Source organism: Drosophila montana, unplaced genomic scaffold (genome assembly GCF_035044405.1).
Source record: "Drosophila montana isolate Dmon_TW-CO22-7 unplaced genomic scaffold, ASM3504440v1 contig_1624_1, whole genome shotgun sequence".
Lineage (NCBI taxonomy): Eukaryota > Metazoa > Arthropoda > Insecta > Diptera > Drosophilidae > Drosophila > Drosophila montana.
Window position 1 is genome coordinate 294,072 of NW_026996559.1, and position 14,767 is coordinate 308,838.

A 14,767-nucleotide genomic window follows, 5' to 3' on the forward strand; every position below is an offset into this window, starting at 1 on the left:
GCATGAGGACTCCCCTGAGTGTCCGACATGCCCAAATTTGAACGAAGACCCGGAACAAGTGCTGTACCAATGCTCGAGGTACAGAGACGCAGTAGGCTCTGTACCCCCAGCTGAGGGACTAGTAACGTTCATGCTGGAAGGAGAGGACAACTGGAGGAATATAAGTCAGCTCATAATAGGCATCCAGAGGGATCTGAGACGATGCGAAAAGGAGCGACGAATAATGGAGACTGCCTAAAATAGGCACCCCATCCCCGCGAAGTAATACTTTGCGGTGATCCCGCGGGGAATGTGGTGTGTGAGTGGGGGGTGAGTTTAGTACGTAGGTGTTGACGGAGTCAGCGAATCGTGCATACGGTTGGCCCGGGCCATCAGTATCTTACGAAGATTTTCACCTCCATGCCGTAAGCAAAAAAAAAAAAAAAAAAAAAACCACACACACACACAAAACCCAGCCAGAGTGTTGCGCTATGGTATATGCATACATTTGGGTGTCATTTTCAGATCCTAGAGCGAAATTCCACAAGGATCAGACTTAAAAAACCGAAGCTATTCAAGAATGCATTCCCAATAGTATGGGGCTAAAGAAAGAAGAAGCACAGCAGGTGCGTAAAGTGCGCAGTTTGCAGCGTACTCGCCTTTGTCTGTACTTCTGCATGTTTTTGTGGATGTTTGCATGAGAGGAGTTTGAATATTTGCAACGACAGCTCGGCACAGGGTACAGGGTATCTGCACTTCGACTGGCTTGACATTTGAAAACATTTTGTAACTTTGTTAGTTACAGATATTTTCAGTGCTATCTAGTCTGGTCTCAGTAAGATCTTTTTCCACCCCAGCATGTATATCGTCTGAACAGAGCTTTGGAATTCGTTAAGTATTTGCCAGAAGATACTATACCATAAAAATATATGTTTTGTTATAATTGATTTCGATAAAACAAAACTTTAAAATTAAAAACTGGTATCAAATCCTGGGAACTTAACCAAAAGGCGCAGCGCTGTCTCAAACCGTGAATCGAACCAGCAACAATCTTTTGCAGTTTATTGCAGGCATCATTTTGAAGCCCAAGCTTATTGAGTGCTAAATTCTCCATAGTATATCGCGTATACTAGTTTATAATATTGCAAATGGTGCTGCCTACAGGGTATCTAAGAGGCGGGTACTTGAAACTGGAATAGTCGCAGTTATTTTTTCAGTTAGTTTGTGTTTTCCGCCTTCTATTTTTAGTACATCCTTTTGTTTCACTTTTAGCTTTTATTTTGCTTTTCGTATGACTTTTGCATTTGTATTTGCTTTTTTTTGTGCTCTGTTTGTTGAATTTTTAATTGAATTGGCGACTTTTCCCATCCTTTCCCAGTGCTCCGGACTGCTACAATGGTCAGTCGGAATGCCGTCGGGCCAAAAGGAGCTGCTCTGCTCGAGCCTGGTTTCTTCGAGTATACCAAATGCCATTTGTGTGTGTGGTGTGTGTGTGTGTGTGTGTGTGTGTGTGTGTGTGTGTGTGTGTGTGTGTGTGTGTGTGTGTGTGTGTGTGTGTGTGTGTGTGTGTGTGTGTGTGTGTGTGTGTGTGTGTGTGTGTGTGTGTGTGTGTGTGTGTGTGTGTGTGTGTGTGTGTGTGTGTGTGTGTGTGTGTGTGTGTGTGTGTGCTGTGCGTGTGCGTGTGCTCGTGTGCTATAAAACTGCAACACAAAATTCAATTTAATTTCATTTTCTTCGTTAATTCTGTGAAAAAATGTTTGCCCTTTAAAGTTGTGGCTCGGTTCGCCTCACATTCGAAAGGAACTCGATTGCTTTCAGTTTCGGATTGGCTATAGAAAATCGTTTTAGATAAGTTGAGGCACGTTCTTGCTAGAGTTGAGCGCGTGTGGTGCTTTCCTTCGCGACACGAATCAGAACGACCAAGAAGAGAACGTGAATTATATGTTCTTGTTTATACCCTTAATGTTGTCACGCAATATAAAACGCACTGATGGAAACCTCTCCGACCTATATATATATAAGTATATATGGGCGAAACCATATCCGTTTGCCTATCTGTTGGTCTGTTTGCTCTGGCAAAATATGGGTAGTAATTAGTTGGCTAAGACCATCTTGGACATGCCGAAGATTAAATTCCCTTGAAACACATTATTTGGAATGGGTTGACCCTATTGCAGCTTTATGGTATAGTAGTCCGATGTCAAAATGATTTTTTTATACATTTTTTGAGTTCATAAATGCCAAGTTTGGATTAAATACCATGAGAAGAGAAAAGTTGTTCATAGAAAAACCTAATTTTTGACCAATCATCCTTAGGGAAGCTATCTGATATAGTGATTCGATCCGATACCAACATATATATTGCCTTTATTTAAAATACGAACCCTTGAAAAGCTTAGGACAGATAGAAACCGACAGACAAACATGGACATATCAACTCGGCTGTTGATATTGATCAAGGATATATATACTTTATGGGGGGAGATATATCTGCCTCTATGCAATATACAGTATACAAATAATAATATAATATTCTCTAAGAAGCTAGAAATTTAAAAATCCCTAATAAGACCCATAGCCCAAATTCATTATATAAATATAAACCTTAATAGATATTCATTCGCAAGATAGTTATATACGAAAAAAATATCGAAAAACTATTAATGCTTTCATCGATTAATTAAGTTCAGCTAATATTTTTGGGAATGATAATTGATTGAAAATTAAAAAGAAATCAAATTAAAGCTTGAATTTGAAGCTTTCAATTTGTTAGCAAAATAATGAAATTATTTAGAGCTTTCAATAAATACACATCAAATAAGAGATAATAATATTTGCTGTATAAACTTAAAAAAATTGACAATTTGAAAGAATAGATTATTGTGGATATGTTAAAAAATTGGTATTCCATAGTTAAGGTCTTAATACTGTCCGCATATGATCTATTTTGTAGTCATAAGATGATATTGAGTTGCAAATATATCCCAGAACGGGCGGCAAATACGAATATGAGTATATACCAAGGAGTACTTGGCTGGAGCTTACCTTTTTGGAAAGCTGTGTTATATCCACGGGCGTAACGCGATTCAGGGCCGCCAAGCGCTGCAGACGTTCCCGCGCGTGCTCCTCCACGGCAATGACAAACGCGTCCTGCACGGAGTTGCCAATATCCCACGCTGCTGGAAATAAGTAGAAAGACAGAGGGAGAGAGAGCATGAGTAAGTGAATAAGAACACGTCGGAAATGATTTATGAGCTAAAAGCTTTGGTGATGCTGCCACTGTCAGGCAACCAACCCGCCAACCACAAGAGCAGCAGCGGCAACAACATGGTGCGTGCCACAAACAACGAAAAAGCTCGAAAAACATTAAAAAAACAACACACCCACACACACACATACACACAAGTGCAGTAAAACCCCAAAAAGTGCGACACAATGTCCGTAATTGTAAAGCTTTGTAAAAGTAGATTGCATGTTGATGTACACATCAATTGAGGTATTCCATCTTTTCATTATTATGTAGTATAAATAATTAAGAGTCAAACTTTTGTTCGAATTCGAGAGTTTTATTCCACCATTCCACTGAGCCAATTTAACTGATTGTTTCGAACAATGGTTGGGGGCTTGTGAATTCAATTCGCAAAAATTAAAATCGAACTTTTTCAGCTAGACTGAGTTCTGTTTAAATATGTAAAGCCAGTAGCATTCATTACGCTTGCATTGAACATGGGTAATAAGGGTATATGGGTTCTGTGCAAATGAATGTAACGACCCCATAAATCATATACATTCTTGATCAGGACGACGAACTGAGTGTATCTAGCCATGTTCGTCTATCTATCCGCCAGTCTGTGTAAACGCCTGAATCCCAGCAACTACAAAATCTAGAGACGGGAAATGTGAAAAATATAAGCAGGGTGTCTTTTGGTCGGATATCCCTACTAGACAACTCTTACTTGTAATTTTAAATTTTGCAAATTTCAAACACAAACGAACTGTCATTAAAGCGGAAAACAATTGTGTTGCAATCACATCAAATATCAAAGTGTAATTTCGACTTTTATATGTACACCCATGGTCAAAATGATAGAAAATCAAATAATTTGTTGGGAAAGGAAACCCGGGATACACAGACATGAAAATTATTGGTGGTTCGGCTCACGGTTTGAACCAAAGATGAACCGAACAGATTCCAGCCCGAAATTCCTTCTTTTTTTTTTGCTATAAGCCAAACCCGAACCGAATTTGTGAAATATAAATTATTTTCGAGCCCAAATTCAAACTTGGTTTTACAAATATAGTTCATTAAGTTTTTTCTATTATATTTGTTAATTTTTTTTTTCTATATTGTACATATGCATATTTTTATACAAAGACATGTACATCCCGTTTCTAAGTATTTGCATTGCCAATGACATATACTACATTCACATATGTAGGTACATTTGCATCTATGTATGTGTAGTACCCCTTCGCAAAGAGAAGCATGGATTTGTTTCTGTGCAATGCCTGATTTCCACAATTTAAGAGCTAGCTTTTAGAGTATTGACGCGCTCCTCTAAAAATTGAACCAGAAATGTTTTGCCTACGCCCATGCGGGGACTGAAAACTGAAAATAGATCGATTTCCCCGGTTTAAGGTTCGGTAAGTAAAACCCTGTTATTATGACTTTTTTGAATTATAGATGGAAAAGGGGGGGTAACCAAACAGTAAAGTATTCCCAATCTGGGGCATCCCGCTCTTATAGTTTTTGAGTTAAGCTTAATCAATCAAGTCTTAAAACCATTTAATCTTTGAACCCATTTTCATAGGTTTCAGAGTATATTACATTAAACTAGTGTAGTTATTATTTTGTTCATAGGTGTATGTGATGTACACTTACATAGAGTCCACTGTGGCCAGAACACCGTGTGAGTGTACGAGTGTGAGTAAGTAAGAGTAGGTGAGTAGGTAGAGAAACATGTTCATTAATATGGCATTTCCGTCTGACGTTCGCCATAGGCAATATACAATTCGAGCCGAACAAATCGAACAATACAAATTGCTAGACGATAATCTGTAGGTAAATATATATCACATACTGTCCGCACGGAAATACTCGCAAGCCAGCTCAATATTTGTTATATGGTAATCTCATGGGTATGCAAAAGTGGGCGAAAACTGCAATTTCAGGCTGAGTGGGGGAGGGGCCAGTGTGAGTGTACTCGTATGATTATCCATTTAATTCACATGCTAGCTGATTGAGGGAAATGGATATGCATAGCCAAATTGTGGGTGTTACCGCCTTTGGGGAAATCTCTGACATTTGCGTACTTAAATGCGTAACTCTCGATTTAACCAACTGGAAAATCTAATATCGCACAAATTTATATGAAACAAGTAAGAGTGTTCAATTGGGAGATTTTCTTTACTAGAAGATATCCTCTACCTCACTCCAAGCTGCTTTTGCAAACAATTTAGCTTCCCATTAGATGTACTTATAATTTTTCTCATGCGTCATTTCATGTAATTGGAATTTCAATATGAAAACTATTTTAAATAACTTCACGAAAACTAAACACATCCTAGTTCATATACTTCGGCATTCTATTCTCTTTTTGGCTCGCACTTAGTTAGCCGAAGTTAAAGGCATTATAAAGAGCTGAGTTTAACAGCGACGGTTTCATGCCATGCGCTTGTGCCTTCCACCAGAATGCCTTTTAACATGCAGCATTTGTGAAAACCAAAGCGTTTTCGAAGTTCAATTACAACAACAACCAGCTACTAGAATTGCTTCTAAAAAAATCACCTATTTGATTGATTAGTCCGCGTTTAAAGCGAAGTAGAAGGCATGATTTTGCAACTACATTTGAACCGCGTTTATTCGTGATGATCGGGTTTGACTTCATTACAGAAAACCGAAAATTTGATTGTGATGTGGCATTTGATGTGGCATACATATTTTTAATAAAAACATGCCTATCAGCAACTATAAACATACATATGCGCAATGATATCTTATTTTGTTCCATGAAATACATTTATTTACACCATTCGCTTAAAGTAATCTGTCTGTGGTTGACTTTACATCTACATATGTATGTATGTCAAACGTGTTCAGCCTCTATTGTGCATTGAAATTGGGTAATAAGGTTTACTGGCCTTATGCCAGGTATAGTATGTGACAACAACAGCCGAGGTGATATAGAGATGTCCGTCTATCTGTCCTTCCGTCCGTATCTACATATGAATTCGTTGATCTTCTTTCAAGTCATCGATAACTTGCACCATTTACATGAATTCGATAAGAATCGATATCAACATCCTTTTTTTGGATCATGTGTCGGAGCTTACAAGCTAGAGTCACCAAATCTAGAATGTAGGCAGAATATGTGTTTCTCTTTTTGAACACCTTTCCCCTTCCCTTCGAAATTGTAACCTTCTTCGAAGTGTAGTCTTCGGCTTTGCTAATAACATGAAGTTTTTGTCGGTTGTCCGGTTCACGGTTTGATCCAACGTCTCGTCTAAATGTTCGGTTTGTAAACATGTTTTTTTTTTAAACCATGAATCTAGGCTCGCGGAACTTTTTGTCTTAACGAATATATTGCCCAATTACAATGCATAAAACCTGCAACCCGCCAAATTCAATAGTAAAAGTCCATCTTTTCAATTTTCGACTACCGCAATGGGCTTAGGAAACATATTTTTGAAATGTACTCATTTGTGAACGAGTGCAATACATGTAACATACATAAATATGCACATATGAATCTACAACATGAATGCACTTCAATACTCGTTTGGCTTCTTTTTAAGAATGAAATTCGCCCAGCAATATTGTTGGAGCCAGAAGTTTAGAACAATACCGAGAATGTTTATCATACTAGAGGCACATGTTCATACATACATATATACATATGTACAATTTATTTAGTACGTATGATAGATATGTGAAACTTGATAATGTATGTATGTACATGCATACATGTACATACATATGTACATATGTATATACATGTTTGTATGACAATACTTCTATGTAAATAACACAAAAGGAATTTTTAAATATTAAAAACAAGAGTTTCTTGAATTTGACCGATATTTTCAAAAATATTGTTTGGGCTTAGCTTCAGTAATTATTTGTGAAACTATAATAGTTCTGTGCAAGGTTCAGTTCATAGCAGCAAAATGAACGGAATCCCAGGCTAGAACCGGTTCGGTTCAAACCCAGTTTACAGCCTGGATTTACAAAAAACTTCACAAGTATCAGCGTAGTGTAGCGGCCTCGGGGCCGTAGTGTGGGGCTAAGGGAAGAAGAGGCACAGCCGGAGCTTGAATAGGTAGACATAAAATATTAATAAATTGAAAAGTCTGTGTTTGTAAAAAGAGGTGGGTAAAACAAATTTAATATACAAGAATTTGAAAAGTCCAATTGAAAATTGTAAAAACATTGAAAATCATGATTCGAACCGACACCTGAGTACAAAGGTGGGTTTATGAACTGACTTTAAGGCGAGGTATTGGTTTAAGCCGTGAATCGAACCACTGAACATTTCTGATTGGTTCGTAGTGGCAATCGCCGGTTATAATTATGGCTAAGATATTTTCTTTGAGAATACTTTCAAAGCAATCAATTGCCATTGAATTCTCTGTAGATATACACATGCACATGCACATGTGAGAAAGGCAAATTGTGAATTGTGAATATGTTGAAATTAGCTGAGATTCTAGCGACAAGCCACACACAAATTGAACTCCATTAGTTAGGCTGATGATGATGATGATGGCGATGATGACGACGATAATGATGATTGTGATGATAATAAATCAGGAATGCACAGAAACATGGAACTTTAGCTGTCACTTTTATTGCTTTTCAGCTGCAGCTTGGCACGCCCGAGCGCCCGTATTACCCCCCGCAGGTCCTCTCAGCTTTCAGCGCATATTCAGCGCAGCCTGGCTTTAATTTCATTTCGACGCCCTTGCATTTGCCATACCCTGCATGCCAGCAAAATTGACGCGCCGGCAGGCAAGACTTATGTCAAAGTACATGACTCACAGAAGATGGAAAGCGCATTAGTGAGCGAGACCCTAGAGTTGGGAATCAAACACGTATTTTAACTGGAGTCTTAAATACGCAAAACTAAGTCAAAGAGAGCCTAAAGTTGGGCGTAACACACGTATTTTAACTAGAGTCCTTACTACGCAAAATTAAGTCAGATAGAGATAAGAGTTGGTAATCAAACACGGTTTTTAACTGGAGACTTATGTAAGCAAAATTATGCGAGTTTATTGGTTTTTAAACCTCTATTTACTACAAGAGAGTATACACAGCTAATTTGGTGTCTCAAGGCTCCGAGATATGCTCAATAACCAGGGCTTCGATAACGACTTTTATCGATTGCATGGTAGCTAGAGAGATCGATAATGTTATCTCTGTGTCGCAGTGACAAATGTCACAGTTACAAAAAAAAAACTACTAGAGACAAATGACAGCCACTGTTACCGAGAGTACAAATTCTAAAAGGCTTTCAACACGCTTAAAAGTGCGAAAATTAAGTAAAAAGTTAACCAAACCAAGTAGCAGCTAACAGTCATTTGTTTAAATAAATAACACATGTTGCTTGCGCAAATTACGCTTAAAGCGCACTTAAAATTTGGGCTCGAATTTCTTATTTGCTTGAAAATACATAGAATTGACAATTAATTATAACCACGACCGAAAAATTAACCCTTGCTTACATTGGCCCATTTTAATTGACATATAATATTATACATTTTTGTTGCTGTTTCTGTGCAAAGTGGTAATAACAGTTACTAGTTACTTTTAAATATTTGTTACTTGTAAAAGGTTGATTTAACATCGCTCATCCCTAATGAAAACGGGGAAAGTTATCCATGATTTGAATCGAGCTCGTGCCAAGCATCTAGCTCTTATAGATTCTGGGATCAACGAGGCCAGACAAAGGAACAGACGAACATACAAACGGATATGGCTAGAGCGATCCGGCTATTAAACCTGACCAGGATTATATACATATATATTTTATGGGGTTGAAGATGCCTCCTTCTGCCTTTAACATAGATTTGCAGAGCACCGATTAACTTTTTACCCATTTTCAATGCGCTCAGTATAAGAAAATTGAAAAAATGTTTTTGATAAATCCTTCCGTGGAACTGAAATTCGATTTACAAATTTTTATAAAGACTTCTCGTACGATTTTTAGTATATCACGGGTTTTATTATATTCAAAATTATTTTCTCTTATATATAAGATATTACGGTTTTTTTTTGTACTTTTTGTACTTTGAAACTGAATTTCAGGTATTAATAACACCAAATATGGATTTGAAGAATCGCATAATTCGATTCGGTTTTTGAAAGTTTAGTAAATTTGAGTACTTAGCCTATTTCTCTCTGTGTATGGTAAGTGCTTTTCGTCCAGCTATTTAATTGGATCGCGGATTTTCCTTTTCATAGCATAGGGGAAAATACTTTAATAAAAAGGTTTTTTTTGTGGAAACGCTATTGAAAAAAACGACAGACAGGGTATCTAGCTTTTGAGCAGGTCTAAGGCAAGCAAGTGTACGTGTGCTTGTTAGTTTTTTGGGCTGTTGATTGCGCCCCAAAGTGGCTGTCAATGAAGGTGCAGGGGGGAGGCAGGCGTCGACGTCTGCCAGGGAATGGCGAGAGTCGAGGGCAGTCGCTCAATCTTGAGCCTAGGCTGCGCCCTGTAACTGGGCCGCATATGTATATACAACGCGCCACGCCCAACACCCACCGCCCACCGCCCAACGTCAAACGCCCCACGTCCTACGGGGGCCTCGCCCACACCGCGGCCACTCGCAATTGCAAATCCAATTAGGCGCCGCTGCGTTGTCAGCGTCGTCGTCATATGTCATTGAACCTCCACAGACGCAGCAGGCGCTGGCAGCCATGCTTTGACTTTTAATCTCATTTGTGTGTGTGTGTGTGTGTGAGTGTGTGAGTGCGTGGGTGTAGCTATGTGTGTGTGCGTGATGGCATGCCTCTCCGCATGACGCGCCTTGTCAGTTGCAAGGCGATTGAGTTCATGTCCATGTCCACGTCGAGTGCGTCGAGGAAGGCGCCGCCTCTGCGTTGCACATGCAACTGTTTAACTTGCCCAGTTAAAACTGTAAACTCTCTGCTGTGTGTCCAGCGTGCCCCATTGGTGCCACGTTATTAACCTTAATTAGCAATTAATGGCGCTGAGGGGCAAATAGATGTTGCGCACATAAATTGGATAGCCCATCGTCATTGTCATCATCATTATCGACTTCAATATATCGAAGCCAATTGACAGACAAGTTCTCTCTCGCTCTGTGTGTGTGTGTGTGTGTGTGTGTGTGTGTGTGTGTGTGTGTGTGTGTGTGTGTGTGTGTGTGTGTGTGTGTGTGTGTGTGTGTGTGTGTGTGTGTGTGTGTGTGTGTGTGTGTGGTGTGTGTGTGTGTGTGTGTGTGTGTGTGTGTGTGTGTGTGTGTGTGTGTGTGTGTGTGTGTGTGTGTGTGTGTGTGTGTGTGTGTGTGTGTGTGTGTGTGTGTGTGTGTGTGTGTGTGTGTGTGTGTGTGTGTGTGCATGCTGGATTTCACACACTTGCCACTGGGGCATCTAATGGGCCAAGCGGAAATCAAGGCGCTGACAGATGCAGCGCTTTAATTGACGCAACGAATCGATAAACAATAAACCAAAGTGCTCTCTAATTGCAAGCACAATGAATGAGAAGTGTGCCTCTACCAGCAGCAGCAGCAGCAGAAGGAGCAACAACAACAACTACTCGTCCTAACTAGCAACAACAACAGCGCAAATTGTATGCACAACGCTCTTCAAACTGTGCGCATAGGTTGAACAGCCACTGCGAGCAAACATGCTTAAGTATTCAACTATGTGATATCCCACACACTTCTTCAAGTTGAACGCACTTTTAGAATAGAACCGGAAGCCTTGACGACTTGTTCAACAAATTTATTCGATATTAATCGAACAATCACGATATGCACGCTTTACACTATATATTCCCGAATTTATTCTTGCATATTGTCCTTTATCGATCCTGTCATGTCCGTTCATTCGGGAGTACATATCGATTACCATAATAATAGCAAGTGTGATTCTTTAAAACTGTACCAAGTAAATGCTGCAAAACAATCGATAAAATGGGAATTCAATCTTTAGAAGAGCACATGATCTATACAAATTACAATTAGAGATTGTCACGATTTTTCCACCCCCTCTGTCTGTCGGAAATAAACAAGATTCAAGTAACGCGGATAGTCTGATATACCACAAACCCAATATACTCTTTTGAGCAGCGTTTAAAAATTAATAGTACATTTCCGTACATCGATCTTAAGAGCGCAGCATCAAAATGATTAAAATTGACATCTTTTACTTCAAATTCAATTCTGATTTGCTAATATTTTCTGGCCATGCCCGGCGCAAGTTTTTTGCCACATCCTTAAGACATAACTTGCACCCCCTTATCGTCCCTGGAACATTCAAATCTTCCTGTACTATCTCTAACTCCACGTCTCAAGATGTAGATACAATTTTTTACTCGCATCCAAGAATTGGTAGATCTTGCGAAAATCGTCTAAACATCTATGTAAAATAAAACAATAGAAGTGGAGTTGGGGACAGTTCGGGCAAACTTAAATTTTCCTCGGTCGGGAAATTGATAAAAAATAGTCTAAAATTTGAAGCAGGCAAGGCCAGGACGAGCTGGTATGTATGTATATATGTATGTATATTATAATATTCTTCGAAAGCGTACACAAAGGATCTTGATATAAGAGAACTCGTTAAGTGCCGTTATTATACCCTGAACCCATTAAAAATGGGTAAAAAGGGTATAATGTATTTGTGCAAATGTATGTAACAGGCAGAAGGAAGCATCTCCGACCCCATAAAGTATATATATTCTTGATCAGCATCAATAGCCGAGTCGATCTAGCCATGTCCGTCTGTCTGTCCGCCCGTCCGTCCGTCTGTCCGTTTGTATGAACGCAAGGATCTCAGAACCTATAAGACCTCCTAGTCCCCGCGCAGATCGAGTTTGTTTCCGATATTCGAGTACTTGCCCCGTTTTCAAGTAATCGATAAAAATCGATATCGAAATCCTGTTTTTTGAACAATTTTGGTAAATAATAAGAGCTAAAGTCACCAAATTTGACATGTAGCTTCTAGAGTAGTATATATATATCAAGTATCTTTCTTTTTTTAGCTATCGCCTGTTGGAATAAGAGGGTTCAGGGTATCCCCTAGTCCGGAGCTCCCGACTAGAACCTCTTACTTGTTTTAAGTTAGTTTTGGCCAAAAACTTGACGATTTGTTGAGTGCATGTTTTAGCCAAAATCTTTTTGCTTTGCATGGAATGTAGGATAAGTAACTAAGTTCTTCAACTGAAGCTAAGTATTATTTATCTCTAGTTATGATAACTTTATTTAGATGAGATTAGATTAGATTAAATACACAAGATACGAGTTTTAAGATATCAAAAGATAACTTTGTATTAACATTAGATATAACTGCATTGTCCGGATCAAGGGCTTATGTCAAATTTTAGCTGAAAGATTAATCTTTTCTGTACTCATTATGGCTGTTCAGTTTACTTAAATATCAGTTTAAATAACTTTGTAGCATATTTTGGAACTCAAAAGAGCTACAAAGTTTAAGTTAAAATGTAGAGAAGTACGTATAAATGTATAATATTTTCTCTTCTTAGATATCTCGTCCCATTCCCGCCAACATTGAGAAAAGAACGCACATTAGCAGGTATAGACATATGTATATACATAAGTAGTAAACACATAAATGGGTGTAGTATTTAAGCCCTGAAAGTTAAAGACTGTACTTCCCAAGGAACCACAGGCAGCGCAAGATATCTTGCCAGATCTTACGCTTACGACCGTGACACGAAACAGTTTTATATAGGTACACTAAGATAGATATGATAACTTATATTCGTCAATTCGCAAAACACCTGTTGAAGTAGAATAGGCTACCAGGTACGACGGCTGCCTCTCGCCAGCTGCATTAATTTGACTGGGAACTTAGGCGCTTTCGGGTAATTAGTTATTTGTTTATCTGTTTGTTAAATTTGCAATATTTCAATTGCATTTGTTGTTGTATTCGCTGTTGCATGTTGAATTATTTTTTTATTTTACTTAATAATGTGTTGGCCTTTAATCAGCTTCGGCTTCGATTGTCGCTTGCAATTAAAATTTAATTGTAATTAAATAATGATGTGTCGTGTGCTCATTGTAAACATGTGGCTCTGTGTGTCTGTATATAATTACTTGTGTTTATTTAACTTTATTCCCCACCTGGACAGCACTGGCCAGACTCGCTCAGACTTGCTCAACGCTTCCCAGTTCCCAGTTGTCCCGCATGTCGTATACGTGCCATTTGAGCCATTTGTCTGCGCGTCTCAGCCCCTTGCTCTGCAACAGCCCGTTTGGCTGGCGCTCACTCACTAATTGGCCATTAAATAATTAACATCACCGTGCCAACGAATATTATTCTCATACCAGTTGGTATTCTAAAATGTGATTTGATATCGAATCGTATTCGCATTCTTCCAACTTTAACTCAGTCTTATCTCTGAGAGCAAAATGTTCGTGCAATTTAAAGTCTCAACTCATATAAAATTGGTTAAACTAGGTATAATGGCTTTCTGCTATCATATGCTACACGGTAGAATAAAGCATCTCCGACCCTATAAAGTACTTATATTCTTGGTCGGAGCGACGACTGAGTCGATCTTATTATGTCCGTCTGTTCGGCGGGAACTACAAAGGTTTGGAAAGCCGTAAAGGAGTTATCATTTCTTGTCGATACCATTTTATTATTTCGATAAAACCGATAAGAATTGATTTTGACACTTGCGATTTTAAGCATAACTCAAAAACTATACTATAAAATTGAATTAACTATACTATAAAATTCAATAAAAACGGAAAGCTCTGCTCTTTGATATTATGTCCTAAAAATTTCATTAAGATCGGACAATAAATACCGTGTTTCTGTGTATTTATCTACATACATATATAGATGGAAGCTAGAATATTGGTGAAGGTAGATCGGCGCGGGGTTCAGGGTATCTCCTAGTCGGGCGCTGCCGACTAGTAAAAGAGCTTCTTGTTTATGGCGATCGGTAAAAAATACGTGTGTGTGTGCATGTGTAAAAAGAGTTCGTTTTAGTTAAGTCTTGTGAGCTTCTTTTGTGGATCAGTAAAGATGGAAGCAGTTCGCAAAATAAAAACATCGAATAAATATATAGTTTCTCTGATAGAGCATTTAGTCTTCGCTTTACCAAGCCAGCTGTTTTTGGCTTTGATGTAAGTTAACTATCTCACTCTTAACCTTTAAACGACTCTCTTGCCAGCCCGCAACTAAGTAGTATATGCTTGCGTATACTATAATATACTTTATTACATAATGTGTACATGCATATGTTTATACTATAAGTAGCTGTGTATGTATGTGAGTATCATTATTTTAACATTCTTTTCTCAGCTTTATAGCCGTTGCTGTTCTGTTTCTTGTGTTGTTGTTGTTTCTGCTGCTGCTGCTGCTGTTGTTGTTGTTGTTTGTTAGCCATTTTTCAGCATCGCTTTTGTTGCTATTTGTGAAACTCGTTTGGTGCACAAGATTTCGTTTTTATACTCGTACTTTGCTTTATCTGCGGCTCTTCCAATTTTTTTCTTCTTATTTCGCTTTGTTTTTTCTCTTTTTTTTTTCTTTTTTTTGTTTCTTCTTCTATATTTTATCTACGTAGCATGTGCGCGG

At 38.5% G+C, this 14,767-nt stretch overlaps 1 protein-coding gene across 3 annotated transcripts in view; it reads right to left on the reverse strand.

The window, feature by feature from the left end:
- sdt (stardust) overlaps nt 1-14,767 on the reverse strand; it is a 96,618-nt gene that overhangs the window by 45,770 nt on the left and 36,081 nt on the right. For all 3 annotated transcript variants that reach the window (XM_064699531.1, XM_064699536.1, XM_064699532.1), the window contains one exon: nt 3,025-3,155. In XM_064699531.1, the coding sequence (XP_064555601.1) occupies nt 3,025-3,155 (131 nt within the window). Of the gene's footprint in view, nt 1-3,024; nt 3,156-14,767 lie in introns of those variants that run through there.